At 40.2% G+C, this 16,814-nt stretch overlaps 1 protein-coding gene across 1 annotated transcript in view; it reads right to left on the bottom strand.

The window, feature by feature from the left end:
* ZNF366 (zinc finger protein 366) overlaps window positions 1–16,814 on the bottom strand; it is a 36,727-nt gene that overhangs the window by 5,964 nt on the left and 13,949 nt on the right. Inside the window, exons 2-5 of the mRNA XM_009919065.2 lie at window positions 14,144–14,213; window positions 8,659–9,986; window positions 6,317–6,508; window positions 452–626 (exon numbers count right to left, since the gene is read on the bottom strand). Coding sequence (XP_009917367.2) covers window positions 452–626; window positions 6,317–6,508; window positions 8,659–9,957 — 1,666 coding nt within the window. The 5' untranslated portion in view covers window positions 9,958–9,986; window positions 14,144–14,213. The remainder of the gene's footprint in view (window positions 1–451; window positions 627–6,316; window positions 6,509–8,658; window positions 9,987–14,143; window positions 14,214–16,814) is intronic.

Below are 16,814 nucleotides of genomic sequence, written 5' to 3'. Positions count from 1 at the left end.
TCTTCTTACAGTGATGGATGGGGAGCCCTGGGCTTAAGTACAAGAATGTTTCGTATGGCTTGATAAATCCTCTGCTCTCACACTACTGTCCATATTCTCCCTAACACTTGATGACAGCAACTTCGTGTGCTAAAATTATTTCCTTCATGCTCATAAATACTGTCTCATTTTGTCTCTATCTACTCCTCCATCTCAGTCTGTACCTCTGTGTCATCAGATACTAATCTGACAGGTCTCTGAGACAAGGGTGACTACCTTGGGGATCTCTAATCTGTAGTGCTGGAGTAATACAGATAGTTACAACCAACCTCCCAGGCTTATGGGATTCAATCTCTTCCAGTAGTATTGGATCTATGGTACAAGATCATGGATCTGTGTTATAAAGCACATTTGGGTTTACTGATATGCATCTTCAAATCTCTCAGAGAATAACCTTGCTGAAAAATATTACCTTGAGAATGAAATCCTCTTTCCATGACCCCATGTTTGACTTTCATGTGCCTGGTTAGGTTCCCCTTCAAGGTGAATTTGCTGGGACAGTAGAGGCACTTGAAAGGCTTACTGTCCGAGTGCAAGTGCATGTGTCCCATTAAATTGTGCATTCTGTTAAATTCCTTTCCACACAGCTGTAAAAACAGTAAAAATGAAAATTATTAGTTCAAAGGGGTAATTCCAAGGAGAACATCTTAAAAGGAGATAGAGCCTACTCTTCTCAACTTGAGCCCTGGTCGCTTCTGGCTGCAATTTGTTTTTCAAATATACAGGCAAAAATCCTACAGACAAGGATACGTGGTTGAGTCTGATCTCTCTAGAGCCTTCTGCACTTCTGCCATTTTTTAAATTTGGTGACTAGGACACAGTCAAGGATTCCCCAAAAGCAGGGAATGTTGTTTTAAGGAGAGGAGAGGCTTAAGCACGTAACCTGGAAGGCTCTTAACTTGAATGAAATTCAAAGTATAACTTTCTGCCCTAGTGAACCATTTCATCTGTAGTTTATAAATCTAGCCTTTAATCAAGAACAACACCAGGCAGAGATGGAGATACAAAATAAAACCATTGAAGGGTTTCTGTGAAACCGTCAAGCAGAATATCACTTCTCCTTAAGTTGAAATGAAATGGCTGCACATTTTGCTTAAAGCTAGAAAAAGCAATTCCTTTATTTCTTTGTTTCTTCCTCCCCCATTTTTTCTCTGATCCTCTTATCTTCTGTTTACCAACTTCTGTGTTTCAGTGTCTCTGGTGAGTAAGCTGGAATTTAAACAGTCATGGGACTGTAAGAATGACTCAGCTTTCCCTGAAGCCTGTTCCTGCCAGCTGAAGCCATTGATCATGCAAGTTTCCCTTTGATGAAACAATAAGGGTTTTTTTTCGTTGTTGTTTGTCTAGATAGGTCCTTCTGTAGTCTGGTCCTTATAAATCAAATGTATTCTCAACACATGAGAGTTTGACATCACTATTACAAGCTTCTCGTCTTACTTGTCTTCTGATCTTTCATTATCACATTTATAATTTTATTCACATTCAAGTGGCTGTTTCCATCCTCTGCAAACTTCTGTGTTTGCTTTCTACCTCAGCTATTTTTTAATGGTTTTAGACAAATATTTATTTTATGATCTTTATTACTATATGAGCTAGAATCACCATTACTGAGTAACTGAAAATTCCATCAGGCAGTGTACTGATCTGGGAGAAAATTACTAAAAAGCAATTACTGAGATTTCACCAAATTTTTGGTCTAATCTGACTTCTGATTTAATTTATTTTTTTTTACAGAAAGTCTGCTACAGTACTTTTTGATTCAAATTCACCAAGCCATGACCTGGAATATCTGGATGAAATGTAGATAATGGAATGAACCTTGGTGAAATAGTACTGTATCATTTGCATTTTAAACCATCTCTTGAGGGAAAATGGAAGCAGTTCATTAACATAAAAATTTGCAGGGATATTGTTTTTAAACAAAAACTAGAGCTGAGTCAATGCTGCAAAAAGAAAGAGTCTGGAAATATTCACTCACTTTTAAAAAATTACTTGCTTCAGCTGCATAAGTTCTATTCTCTGATTTGCTCTCTGTGGTTTTGCTAAAAAGAACATTCTAGCAAATACATTTATCAGCAAAGCATTCACCAAGACAGTGTGTGTGTGAGGGGGAGCAACTGAAAATGAGCTATTAATTTGTAAGAGTAAGATATCTGATTCCAAGGGTCATCCATCCACTTAGGAAAGAGGACTGTCTTTTCTTTGCATTCAAAGAAAGCTAATATGCTGGATGACTTATATTCAGGGAAATGAATGCACCAGAAAACCACTCTGAAAGTGTTGAGAAGCAAGGAGGAGAAGAAGCACTGATGAGCACAGAAAATTCGCAAGGAAGAACAGCAGCTGATTTTATCTTGACAGCTGCTGGAACAACCTATGACATGTCAATATTTCTCTGGCTACAAGAATGCCAATAATAATTCCTCTCTAATTCCTCTTAGCAGAAGGCTTCTAGTTATCTGCTTGTATTGTGACTGATCTGTGTTCTCACCAGCTTTTTGCGACCTGTGTTCTCACCAGCTTTTGCTTTCTGATAACTAGGTCTTTAATTCCCTATCTAACCTGGTAATCAAGGAAAATCAGGTTGAACAGGTGAATGGCTAGAGTACTTCATACAAATCTATATCTTTCTAGGGTCTTGAGTATTAAAATGGGTCTAGTAGGAACATTTATTTTGTTTCTGTCAAGGCAATATTTATTTCTCTTTCTTCATAATGAAAAGACAGGGGACTTCATAAAGAATAGTTCCTTACAGCATAAAAGTTTTGTGCCTCTGAGTAAAGGGGGTAGGTTTTCCATTTCCCAAAGTCATGCACAGTCTTAAAGATGTGTAATGTGTTCCTCTCCTGAAATCTCCTCTGGGGATGTGAGGAAATGGTACTAGAGTGGAGAGGTGCGGCAGGAAAATGAAAGAAATTCAGATATGAAAATTGTTTTTTGGAGCAATGGCATTGTTTGGCATGGTCTCTGGGTAACCTATCCTTTTCAAAAGGCACAAGTCAACTTTCAGATTAATGTCCATGATCCAGAGGGTGAAGGGAGGAGGTGTGGGGCTCAAGTGCTGGAAGACAGCAACTCAGAGCTAGCTGGAGTTCTCAGCTACTGCTTAAAGAACAGCTTGAGTCTACAGACCAAACTAGGAAGGTGTACAAGATTTTCTTTCTCTGTGACAGGGCAAGTGTGTAAGCACTGATGAACAGAGTGTGAAAGATGACCTGGAGCCAGTTGCTTGGGATGGAGATCCATCAGAACTCACCACAGAGGACCTTAGCATATGGGGAGATGTAAAGCTTATGCAAGAGATCTTGGGATAGCAGAAACAACATGGTTTATTTGTGGACCTTCTGTTGGGTTCAAGCCCTGAAGAGAAAACCTCAGCTGCCAGTCTGCTGAACACACTTTGTTGCACTGGCTGGTGAAATGGACTTCATTGCAGATTGCTAGAAAAGTTGAATTAGTTCAACACTAGATTTTGTCTTCCTAAGCCACCACATGAAGTATCACCTTTCTAGATTGTCAAGTCTGTTTTGTTTCTTCCCAAAGTACTTACCTCTCACATTTTCTTTGGTTTTGACTCCTGATCTAAACCCATGATTTTAGATGGGAAAAAAGTGGAGTTCAGAATGTCTGCTGCAAAGTGTATTTGGCTGGGCTGGAGAAAACTTCATTGCATTCTTTATTGGAGGTCTGAAACATTGCTGACTTCAGCAATAAAAGCAACTGTAAGTTTCATAGAAGCTTCCTCTACAAATCAGAATTAGCACTATTGCACTATTTGGCGCAACTACTTCAGAACTCTTCAGTGGTGTTTTTTTTTTAAACAGAAATAAACAAGGCAGCACGTGCTCAGGCCTTTAAACACTACAGAGAAGTTCACTCTTCAGAGAAAAATCAAACACAGATCCAGACTGCAGCTGGATGAGGAAGCAGAAGGGACAACTATTTGCTACTCAGTCACTTCAGATAGTCTATGCTTAGCTGTGATTAGACATATAGGAAAGCCTCATGTTTTCTTTTGCTGTGAGAAAAAGGTAAAGAAAACCATCACATGTGGTGAAGTAGAAAGGCTACTGCTGTGCTCTCTTTCCCTTGCATTCTTCTTCTTCTTTTTTTTTTTTCTTCATAAGAAGGGTGTTCCTTTCCTCAAAGAGAGAGGGAGAGGGAGAAAGACTGTAAACTGTCCAAAAGGACCGTGAGAAAACAGGAAGCTTTGAAAAGTACAAGAGAAAGCAAGATGAAATCTATTTGCAGGCGGTTCCCCGGGGACATGTGAGCCATTGTTAAGCAGGCTGTTCATACAGCTATATCCTTCCTTCTGCTGAGGAGGAGCTTGGTGCCAAAAGGCTGCTATCTGGTCATTGCCTTAACCCTCTGAATACCAGCCAGAAATACTTGCTCAAGTCTTTCAAGGGCTCTGCCAGAGAGGCAAGGGATGTTCCTAACACCAAAGAGCAATTCCCGATTCTCCCTTTGCATATTGTTACAATCTCTGCTCCTTTTAGGGGCACTGATGTTGATTCATGCCCCTTCAGACATAGGAGAAACTGGTTCACTATGCTTACTTGTTTCTCTCCTCCTAGGAACATTGGGTGGGGACAGAGAAGTAAAAAAAATAAGAAAAACAGGTGTTCCTGTAGAGCTTTTGTTACTGGCTGGAAAACGTACTGGTGCTACTCCAGTTCCCAGTTCGAACTATTGCCACCTCCAAGTTTTAATAGTCTGTCATCATCAAACCCTAACCTGAACACAAACTTCCAGCTAATCTGCACATACCTAAAAAATATTGTGGGTCCAGATACTGCATCCAGAACAGCTGATTAAACAATTGAGTTTCTTTTCTGAAATTTGAGCAGTCAGGGGAGGACTTTAGCCAAATGGGAACAAAAAGACCTGTTTGCAGATGTTCTCAAAGAATTAAAGTCTCCAGCAGACTTGACATGGAGCTACCCAAGCATTTCAGTCACAAAAGTTATTTTATCAATATAGAATAACATAAATCCTAGTATACAAAATAACATTTTAATAGGACATAAATTAAAATGAAACAAAATGCTACAGTTGAAAGACTTTGCTGTTATTTTTTTCAAAGTGAAATGCTTCAAAGTTATCAAAGCAAAATGAGGATGTAAAAAAGATTAATTTTGACATTTTCAAATTAAAATTATCACTGAATGACGTATTTTCCTATGACATTTTGAAGTTCTACATTTTTCAAGAGAAAATAATTCCATTTAAAATTTTTCATCTAGTTCTGCTTCTCAATGAAATGTTCCTTTTAAGAAAATATTTAATTCCATAAAGATGTTGGATGAAAGAGTTCTAGAAATTGCTTCCAGATCAATCTGCAGTTACTTAGGCATAAACTGGGTAATATGCTCCACTCTGTATTTATAGCCCTCTTAGAGCAGATCAAAGTGGGAATAAAACCTACAGCCTTTGACTTCACAAGGTATGACTACAGTAATGAACCAGATAGGCAGCAAAAGAAACAGAAGTAGTGTCCAATACTGAGTAAGAACATAAACATGAATAATTCATAAGGAAGATATGAGATGAGCATGGTCAAGAAAGCCAAAGCCTCAACGGTTTACAGGGAGGAAGGAGAAGAGAGGGTGGAAAAGGAATGTCATCCTCCAATGTGCTGGATGGAGGCAGCAAACTGGAATTCGCACAGGATCCTAAAAAGGCCAGATGGTGTCAGAGGCTGTTTTGTTAGGATACTGATGTCCTGCCCTGAATTTCAATCTGGTAATTGTACTTGGCCTATTCAAATCCCTTCTGCAGTTGTATTTTGCTGTGACTTTCTTTGAGTCTTTCCCTGAACTGTCACATAGCATCACTGTGTGAAGTCATGGCTGCTGCTTTTCCATGGTCCTCTGCGGGGTGCATGACTTGATCTATGGTTTTAGTCAGTGTTTTAAGCTATTAAACACTTAGACTTCTGTTTGGATGGCTGTACTAAGCAATTGTCAGGTATGTTTATTGTCCTCAAGCTGCCATGGCACTTAAATGCTCATGAAGAAGAAAAAAATATCTGAGGATGAAAGTTACTGATATTGAAGGGGAAGGGAGTAAACCACAGATATTTACCTCCATTATTTTGTGCTATGTAAGCAGAACCTGGACAAAGAAAGAAAACCAGGCTGGTTTATGCTAATTTAAATGCAACTGCAGTACGTGTTAACAAATCTTCTTTTCCTAATTCTACCATATCACAAGATGATGATATCACAGAAATATCCAGCAGGTTAATGCCTCTGTCACCAAATGCACTTACCTTGCATTTAAAGGGTTTGACATCAGAGTGAACAATCATGTGGGCTTTGAGAGTCTGCTTTTGCACAAAGCTCTTGAAACACAAATGGCATTGATAGGCTCTGATGTTGGTGTGGATCAGGACATGTCGCTTCATGTTGGCCAGCAGAGTAAATTCCCGGCCACAAATTCCACATTTGTGCTCTTTCACACCCTGTAAGAAAAGAAAAAAAATCAGAAAATTCTGTAGATGGAAAATTTTCTAGATCATTTGATCTTCAGTACAGCAATATATGAATTATTAATTCTTCATTAGCAAAGCAGGTAATACATTATTTCACTTTTAGCATCATTTGCTCAAGTAATAGATACATATGTATTTTTTTCCTGACAAATTCTTACAAGAATCTGAGAAGCAGGGAAGGAAAACGAAATAAAAGCTTAATGAAATAATGAGTTTTGTTTCCAGCAGTAAGTTTACAAATGAATAAGACATAGTCAGCAGCAGAGCTTCTCTGTCCTACGCTGCTGTTTAAGTAAAGTATTGGTCAAATGTGTACACTTTTCAAACCAAGAATAAAAGCTAACCAGGTAAGACAGTAAAGTAGTGCTTGCTTTTGATAAATGAATTTAATTGGTTTCTAAAAAAGGCATAGCCCTGTTTTGGAGAAAGCTATATAAAATAATCTGAAGTAACTGAGATCTAGTCAAGCAATCTCACCAAATAAGGATATACATGTTACACTCAATGTAGAGAAAAAACTGTTCACTCTTAGTGGGACTTGCACTAACCCTAATGGATTGATCTCATTTTATCTGGTGTTTACAGAGCATTTCTAGCACCTTTTATGCCATCCAGTGAATTTACTAATGCATAATTCAATATTCTTGCTCACACCCATGTGGTCTATCTGCTAGCTCCTCAAAAAGTCATTTAGATGCTGTGAACATCGATGAATCTACCGCTAAACACTTTAAGAGTTTAACTTGCTGAAGGTAATGAGGATTTACTAGTGAAGTGCCGAGAGCAATTACTCCTCCTGCAGGCCCCCATTACAAAGAAGACTTGAAACAATCTCTACTTTCATGCCAGCCAGTGGTTTTCACAGTTAATTGCAAAGCTAGAACTGTGAACACCAACAGTGGCTTTAAGTGTCTGCCTATCTGATGTGAGACTGCATTTGGACAGCTAACTACTGTTAATTATGTTCACAGCTGAATCCACCTGCAGCTGTGGACAAAGAAGCAGAAGCTCTTTAAAGGCTCAGGGGCATTGCGTTTCCGGTGACAAAAAACTTCCAAGCCTTAAGTTAGTAGAATTTCGCATGGTAAATCCAAAGACCAGGGAATCTCCAAAAAGAGCAGAAATTACAATCATGTAGTAGGGAAGAAAAAGCAAATGTGGAAGTAGAGGTTGTTGGTTTTTAAAAGACAATGTGTCTGTAAGACTGAAAGGCTGCAGCTGTCTGTATTTTTAATGTTTTTCATAGAAAAGCCAAAATTCAAGTGTTAGAGCAAAAATATGCAAAGCTGGAAGCAAATTTTTATAAAATGTGTGGGGTTTTGACATGTCTTAACAACATTTTTGTAAAGGTGGATAAGCCAATTTCAGACATTCTTGAAAGGAACAGTTACATTTTTCCTATTTTTGAAAGCGATCTTTCTGGATGTGTTCCAAAGCCCGCACCTAGCCTAAACTGACCCTGCTGTCATTGCTGTCAGCAGTGGCAAGACTGCCACTTTGTAAGAATTGGCTCGGATTATGGTCCTGCTTGTCCACTTTTATTAGCTGGCATTCTGGATAACTTAAATGCCAAGGGGAATTTTTCTTACGTTGTTTTTTTCCCTAAATGTCTAATGATTCTTCAAAATCTGATGAGTAATAATACACTTTCTTTCGCTGCATACATAGTCTACTGCAAATCCACCTACTTCCTAATTAAGGGAGCAAAGCAATAAAACTGGTTTTCAGTAGCAAATTTCTATTAAAATTGCAGGGAGATTATACAGCTCTACAAATTTGTTATGTTACAGAAGGTCATTCTGAAGATAAAACACAGAAATGGAGAGATGTGAATACAGTTTTGGGAAGTCATACCGGTGGCTTAATTGAACTCCTGTTTATAGTGAAGCGGGTTTTGTGTGTGCTTTCCTAAGACTAACAGACACGTCTAGCTTCTACTATTGCCAGTGCTGCTGGGGCTTTTGCTCTGCATAAAACTCTCCAGCTGGCAAAGGACCAGCGTGACACACTACAGACCGATTACCTTCTCTCTGAGGAGGTGCATACGTGTACCTTTAGTAGCCTGTAATTCCTGTGCTACCTTCCAATGCAAGGTGAAAGTGCAACCTGTGCTGGCTTACCTTGTGAGTTAGGGAGTGTTGTTTGAGATGGTGGGGCTGCACAAACTCCATGCCACATTCAGTGCAGATGTACGGGCGGATGTCTTTGTGCTTCATCATGTGGTTTTGCAGCTGACTCGGGTACTGGAAGGTCTTATCACATTCAGTGCAATTGTACTGTATAGGGCCACGGTGGGTTGTTAAGTGTCTCTTCAGCTGGGCCAAGGTTGGGAAGTCCAGACCACACTCCACACAAATGTTCTCTCGGCCACTCTCATGCTTTGACTCGTGTGCTTTCAGCTCGCTGGGGTAGGCAAAACCTCTGCCACAGATCCTGCAGTTGTAAGGCTTGATGTCACTGTGTTGCATCATGTGTCTCTTAAGGTGACTAGTTTGAGTGAAAGCCTTGTGGCACACCTGGCACTTATGTGGCCGAGTGCCCTGGTGTGTCAACATATGTGTGTGCAAGTGGCTCAGCTGCTTGAAAAGCTTGCCACATCGGGTGCAAGCATGTGGCTTAATGCCGCTGTGCCCCAAGATATGGGTGACCAAATTGTACTTGGATGTATAGGACTTCTCACACATGGGACATTGCCAGCGTTTCTGTTCACCCCCCACGTCAACATAGTAACTGTCATCTATCTGAAGGTTGACATCTACTCTTTCCACTTTCTGTTTATTTTCACCACTTTCTCTTACTTCAGCCCTCCTGAAGGGTGGCTCTGGAGGTCTTTTCATTTGAAAGGCGTTCCTGAAATGAAAGTTGGGTGGCACAATAAAAGGAAACATTAAGCCAGAGTGGACTTTAGGATAATAAGGGTAAGGAGCCTGCATGAATGCTGGGCTACTGGGCCATGCCATGTTAGGCTTTGCTGGTTCTTGCTTAATGGGCTTGGCTCCAAAGTGCTCCAGAGTTCTGTAGAACTGAAAACCAAAGTTGCAGAGGTCAATCATCTGGGAACTGTACTTGGTCTGTGCTGGCTGTTGGAACACCAAGGGGAGACTGGAAGAGCCTATGTCATTGTGATCTTCAGGTCTGTCTGGTGGTGATGAGGAGCCCTCGAGGGTGATAGAAAGAGGCATTTTTGTTGGCATGCTCTTGCGTTTCCGAGACCCTCCTTCCAAGGACCCCTGGAATGTTTCCATGTCTCCCAGGGAAGGAGGGCCATAGCGGAAATGTGAGAGGTGAGGTCTGAATTCTTCACCAAATGGAGTTGTTCTGTGTGGCTTTGTAACAGGGCTCAGTGGCTGCAGGCAGCGGGAGAAGGGAGAGGCTTGGGTACTGTCCACATTAAAACTCGTTTCTTCGTTCTTCATCATATTTGATTTTTTCTGTGTTGCCCAAATTCCTTAAAACAAACAAAAATTCAAATCTCTTTATTTCTTCCTGTTCTCCTGGGTTTAACAGTTTATTGTCTATTTTATTGCTTTGGAGGTTGTTGGGTTTTTTAACTAAATGCAAATAAGGATGTCTTAGGCCCACATAAGACAAAAGCTTTTTAAAGCAGAATTAAATTGGTTAGTGAAGAACAAAGAAGCTTTGGTCTTCCTGTGGTAGAATTGATGGTTTAAATCAAGTTTGACCCATACATCTTTGCAACATAAACATGCTGTACCATGACACACTGCTTTGCAGCTGAATCAGTATAGCAATGTTTCTGCTTAATGTAATTCAGCCAGGCTATTTGTGGGCAAAATCCTGTCCTTGGCTGTGCATGCACAGGCTCTAGAAGTTGGCGGTGCATCTAAAGGATATGGCAATACAAACAATAATGTGCACATTTATTATGGTTGTGACATGAAAAGCCAAAGCCAAAAAATGTTAAACTTCTTTGTATCATTAACATGTGCTGCTGTGAGAGAAAACAATGGCCAAGTGATCTAAGGACACTGTGTACCATCAGGTTTTGTGCCGTGTTTCCTGGCTTCTCTCACTTTGTATTGTAATAAGAAGGAGGAGATTAATTTATTTTCTTTGTTTTAATCACAGAGATATTTACCTGGCAGATTTGGGGGAAGAAAGACCTTTGATGATTCTCCAAACTACATTCAGTTTTATAGACTTAATCTGGGGAGGGTTGTTTCTAAATAGGAGGGCAAAATCTCCACTATAAAACTAAATATAGAATTAATGTCAGCAAACCCCCAGGTCTCCAGAGTAATTGACACCTAAGAATGCTCTGAGCGTTTCTAGTGGTACAGTGTGACAAGGCAGATAGATTAATAATTTTCTTCTGGCAAAATTTTATGTTCCACTATCATACAGGGAGGTTCCTCTGAATTTGGGGTTCAAGTAAAATATTGATTATGAATTTTGGTTCATCTTAAATAAGGCTGCTACCTTTTGCCTTGGCTCTGTAAAATTATAGAATATTAGAATCATAGAACCATTTAGGTTGGAAAAGACCTTTAAGATCCTCAAGTCCAACCGCTAACCTAGCACTGCCAAGTTCACCACTAAACCGTGTCCCTAAGCACCACATCGACATGTCTTTTAAATACCTCCAGGGATGGTGACACAACCACTTCCCTGAGCAGCCTGTTCCAATGCTTGACAACCCATTCCATGGAGAAATTTTTCCTAATACCCAAACTAAACCTCCCCTGGTGCAACTTCAGGCCATTTCCTCTCGTCCTATCTCCAGCCACCTGACAGAAGAGACCAACACCCACCTCACTACAACCTCCTTTCAGGTAGTTGTAGAGAGCAATAAGGTCTCCCCTCAGCCTCCTTTTTTCCAGGCTAAACAACCCCAGTTCCCTCAGTCACTCCTCATAAGACTTGTTCTCTAAACCCTTCACCAGCTTTGTTGCCCTTCTCTGGACACGCTCCAGCACCTCAGTGTATTTCTTGTAGTGAGGGGCCCAAAACTGGACACAGGACTCGAGGTGTGGCCTCACCAGCGCTGATTACAGGGGGACAATCAATTCCCTAGTCCTGTGTGCTGGCCACCCTATTTCTGATACAGGCCAGGATGCTGTTGGCCTTCTTGGCCACCTGGACACACTGCTGGCTCATATTCAGCTGGCTGTTGACCAACATCCCCAGGTCCTTTTCCACCGGGCAGCTTTCCAGCCACTCTTCCCCAAGCTTTGCACAGGGTTGTTGTGACCCAAGTGCAGGACCCGGCACTTGGCCTTGTTGAACCTCATACAACTGGCCTTGGCCCATCGATCCAGCCTGTCCAGATCCCTCTGTAGAGTCTTTCTACCCCCAAGCAGATCAACTGCTCCTGCCCAACTTCTTGTTGTCTGCAAATTTACTGAGGGTGCACTCAGTCGCCTTGTCCAGATCTCTGATAAAGATATTAAACAGAACTGGCCCTGGGGAACACCACTTGTAACCGGCTGCTAGCTGGATCCATCCAGTTTTTTACTCAGCAAAGAGTACACCCATCCAAGCCATGAGCAGCCATTTTCTCCAGGAGAATGCTGTGGGTAACTGTGTCAAAGGCTTTACTGTAGTCTAGGTAGACAACATCCACAGCCTTTCCCTCATCTTCTAAGCTGGTCACCTTGTCATAGAAGGAGATCAGGTTAGTCAAGCAGGAGTTTCTGTTTAGAAACCCATGCTGACTGGGCCTGATCACCTGTTGTCTTGTACGTGCTGTATGATGATTTGCTCCATAACCTTCCCCAGCACCAAAGTCACACTGACAGGCCTCTAGTTCCCCAAACCCTCATTCTAGCCCTTATTCTACATGGGTGTCACTTTTGCTGACCTCCAGTCAACTGGGACGCCCCCGTTAGTGAGGACTGCTCATGAATGATGGAGAGTGGCTTGCTGAGCACTTCCACCAGCTCCCTCAGTACCCTTGGGTGGATTCCACCCGGCCCCATAGACTTGTGTAGGTCTAAGTGGTGTAGCAGGTCACTAACTATTTCCTCTTGGATCATGGGGACTTCATTCCACTCCCTGTCCCTGTCTTTCAGGGGTCTGATTACCCAGAGAACAACTGGTCTTACGATTAAAGACAGAGGCAAAGAAGGCATTAAGTACCTCAGCCTTTTCGTCATCTTTTGTCACTATGTTTCCCCCCACATCCAGTAAGGGATAGAGATTCTCCTTAGCTCTCTTTTTATTGCTAATGTATTTATAGAAACATTTTTAATTGTCTTTTATGGCAGTAGCCAGATTAAGTTCTACCTGGGCTTTGGCCCTTCTGATTTTCTCCCTGCATAACCTCACAACATCCTTGTAGTCCTCTTGAGGGATGCACTTATCTGAATGTGTGCATGTGTTTGTGTACATGCATCTATCCAGCCAGGCAGAGGATAGGTTGGAACACGAAATATATTTTCCCTCTGTCACCTGTGACATGTTGATGCTATTTATAACACCGTTCTTGGAAATGCTGGGTGGAGAGCATGAAAGTGGTTGAAGTACTAAAGACAGTCCTGTTTCTTTTTCAGGAACCTCTGTGCTGGATAAACCTGCTTCTAAAGATAGATAAAAGTACATCTCTGTGACCTAGTTAGGCTTGGACAAGAGAAGACATCTTAAAAACCTGATTGCAAACAGATTACCTCCTTCTAACAGAGTAGACTGTGGAATTATCTTTGAGATACTCTGTGAAGCGAAAGGATCAGTGACAAAAATTTAAAATGGAAAATCTAGACAAAGGGATCAATCAATGCGCAAAGGATGAGGAGTAATTGAAGCAAAAATTGTAGGATCTCTAAACTGATGATTCAAAACCCACCTGTGATAGTGGAAAAGGCTAAAAAAAATTGCTTACAACTGGGACAAGTATCTAATAATTATACCAGGATGTGACTTTCAGTCCCTAGCTCACTCACTGGAAATGGTGTCTATATATATACACTATACATATATGCTATATTTGTGTGTGCGTGTGTATGTATATATATGTAGTATGTGTAAGTGTGTATGTTCCATCACAGAGTACTATTAGGGAGTATGCATTCTGCTATGTTTCCTTGTCACCCTAACTCCCTGGCAAAATAAGGAAGTTAGACCTTGAAGACTCTTTGGGTACAAAGGCTTGACTTATTGAAAGGGAAAAGGGGAAGGGAATCCTCTGAATACCAGAAAAGACTCTACTTCTTTCCAAAAGGGAAAAAGTTTGGGTTTTTTTTTCAAAATTCAGTTTAAACAAAGTTAACTCACACAATTTGAACATAAAATATGCCTGTAGACCAAAATCTTCCCTTCAAAGTATGGGCCTGTCCCTCAAATATCTTTCATCTTGTGTATCTGATTCTTTCCCAGCAATATGGGTATAAAATGCTTCAGAAAACCCATTGCAACTGAGAACTCATCTATGTTATTTACTGCTTTTGTTAGATTATTGAAATGCTGCCAAAAATACACAGAAGTGACAGTGAGTTGTGCCTAATTGCTCTCTTGTCTGTTGGCTGCCAGTTACTCCCTTCTTCCACAGCCCATTTTATGCCAAATTCCAAACTTTCTGGAACCCAGAGTTATGGCAGAGGCTGTATAACTGCTTGAAATTACTAGAAAGAATTTCTTTGCACTACTAACCTTTGGCTGCTTTCTCTGAGTGTACGGGTTTATTCCACTCTCCACAGCTACACACATCATGGGACCAAGCCTACGAGGGAAAGTGTTTAAACAGTCAGTGACCAGCACAGTCAGAGAGGTGCTACATAATCCAAAAAAGAGCACCTAAAAGGGGAGGGAAAGCAGATTTACAGTCTAAATATGGATCACTTTGCTGCTTTTTTTTCCCCCTTTTTTTTCCCCCCATGATGTAAGAATTAATTGAGGAAAGATTAAATGTAGCCCCTCTTCTCATCTCCTTTCATGTTGGTAGCAAATCCTTGTTAATTTGAATGGAGGCATGATCTTCACCTAGACCAGAACTTAATTCCATAAAAATGTGAGTCCTGAGGAAACTGTAGAAGAGACTACAGATGTGACCACCATGCAAGAAATAGTTAAGGAGCAGTCCCTTCTTCTTTAAATAACTTCAGTAGAGAACTTTAAAGCTTTTAATAACACAGTTGCCCCATAATTTTGTTCTATCTGATCCTGGAGTAGCTCATGTAATTTTAATACTCAACAATAAATAAAGGGGTATGAATTGAAAAATTTCTGTTTTAAATATCTCCTAGGGACTTTTTGTGTTTCCTATATAAGCACTTTAAAACTTCTTTCTTTCTTTCTTCAGCACTTAATATTTAAAATATAATGATATGTAGCACAGTGGTGTGTGATGCTAAACATTGAGGTTCGTTTAAACCTGGAGAAACATTAAAAATTCTAGCTTTTATCACTAGCATTTTAGCTCCTCACTTTTGAAAAATTGGTCTGGAAAGCTCACTGAGACAGAGGTTTCCATGCTGTATTGGCACTTAAACATACTCCCCCCCCCCCCAAACCTAGCACTCCAGAGCTTATTAAAAAGTTAATTTCTTTAGAACAGACAAGCATCCTCACAGTTTCTTTCTTTATGTAAATAAGTATATTTGGAAATACACTGTTTTGAAAAATAGAACTCTCCCTGCCCTTTCAAAAAAAAGAAAAGAAAGGCTACAGTGAGTTCAGGTAGTAGTTGAGGTATTTCCAAAATAACATATCTATGCAGCAGCTAATAATGTTAACTTCCACGAAGGAGGAAGAGAGTTTAATACAGAATATGAATCACCATTTACTTTCTCATTTCCACTCATCATATTTCTACAAAGGATTTAAAAAGTATGTAAATCATGCAATTCACTCTACAGGCGTACACATCATTACAGTCTCTAGTTAATATTCTGTACTGAAGTCAACAGCAAATTTTCTTTAGAATTCAGTAGAACCAAGATTCTGCTTCCTATATGAAAGTGCCTTCTGCCTACAGACTAATAATAAGCCCAACCATAAAGAAGTGAGGTTATGAGGTTTCTCACACTTAAACACTGACTACTACTGTTCTGATTTTGCTCTTGGGCAACACAACGGTAAAAAAGAAATGAGACCAAGATGACCTGAAGTGATATGTACCCTCTGACAAAGGGAAACGGGCTACTTTATTAGGATGTTTGCACTTGTGCTTGCTATTTCGAAGAAGATGAAACAGAGGGAAGTGTAAGAAGTCTAAAGGTAGCTGAATAGGCTGAACAGCTTCTCTTAGCTGGAAGAGAAATTTCACACTTAATTGAACATGTATGACTGTAGAAACTGTGCCCTGTAAGACTGCACTTCTGCTTTTGTCTCGGGGCCAAAAATACTGTCATCTATAAGGAAAGAATGAACCCAAACAGCTATTTCTATGTTCAGTGTGGTGAGGATCAGTGGCAAATGACACACTATTACATTTCCTGAACTAAAGTTGAGCAGCTGGACAGCTTCAGCCTTATTGAACAACCAGCAGGGTTTTTTTCAATCACTGACTGTTGTAAATTTATTATAGAGTTGGTTATGGTTATCTTAATAGGCTTAATGGGATCTCCTTCCTTCAGTTAACACTTCCAAATAGGTTTTGGTTTTAAATGTACTCAATTTTACAGCTGTTGAATCAAGCATCAAATTCTTTACTTAGTTTTCACTCATTTGCTATTCATGCAAAACTTGCGTCTGTCTCAGGATCTGATGAAAGGGGCATTAATATGGTGAATCATCTCATTTCAGCAGTGAAGCAGTGTTCCCTACTGAATCTACACTGCTTTGAGTTATTTGTCAGACTTTGAAAATGCCAGGAATACCTGTACAAACATGAAGGTATCCATTACTGGCAACCAAGTATTTTCAGTTAGTACACATCTGATCCCTCCTTACAATTTTCCCTGCTAGTTTCCTTCAAGGGCAGCATGAACCCTCCATAAGCCCCTTTTTTCTTTCTCTTCCACTTCTTTTCTGCTGCCTCCAGTGTGTGAGTGAAGTCATGCAGTAATGTTGCCATTCCTCATTTCCTTTTTCATTGCAAATATCATAATTGCATAGAGTTGGAAAACAACAATGTGGATGTTTTTAACCTGTAATTTTCAAGTGTATCTTGTCTGTTTTGAGTAAGAAGTTGAACTAAATGTTAATAACATTCCATATCTGTAAAATCCATGCACCTGCCTGTCATTTATACAGTCAAATTTTTGTCTGTAGGTGTTGCCTTGGTGAATGATGCAGAAATTCTAAACATGCTCAAAAGATTTAGAGTTATTTTAATACAAGGTTCACTAGATATTGGCTCAAATTGCCATTGTTATTCAAT

The sequence above is a fragment of the Haliaeetus albicilla genome, chromosome Z (genome assembly GCF_947461875.1).
Source record: "Haliaeetus albicilla chromosome Z, bHalAlb1.1, whole genome shotgun sequence".
Lineage (NCBI taxonomy): Eukaryota > Metazoa > Chordata > Aves > Accipitriformes > Accipitridae > Haliaeetus > Haliaeetus albicilla.
Note: the sequence above shows the minus strand (reverse complement) of the source record. Positions and strands in the feature narration are given on the sequence as shown.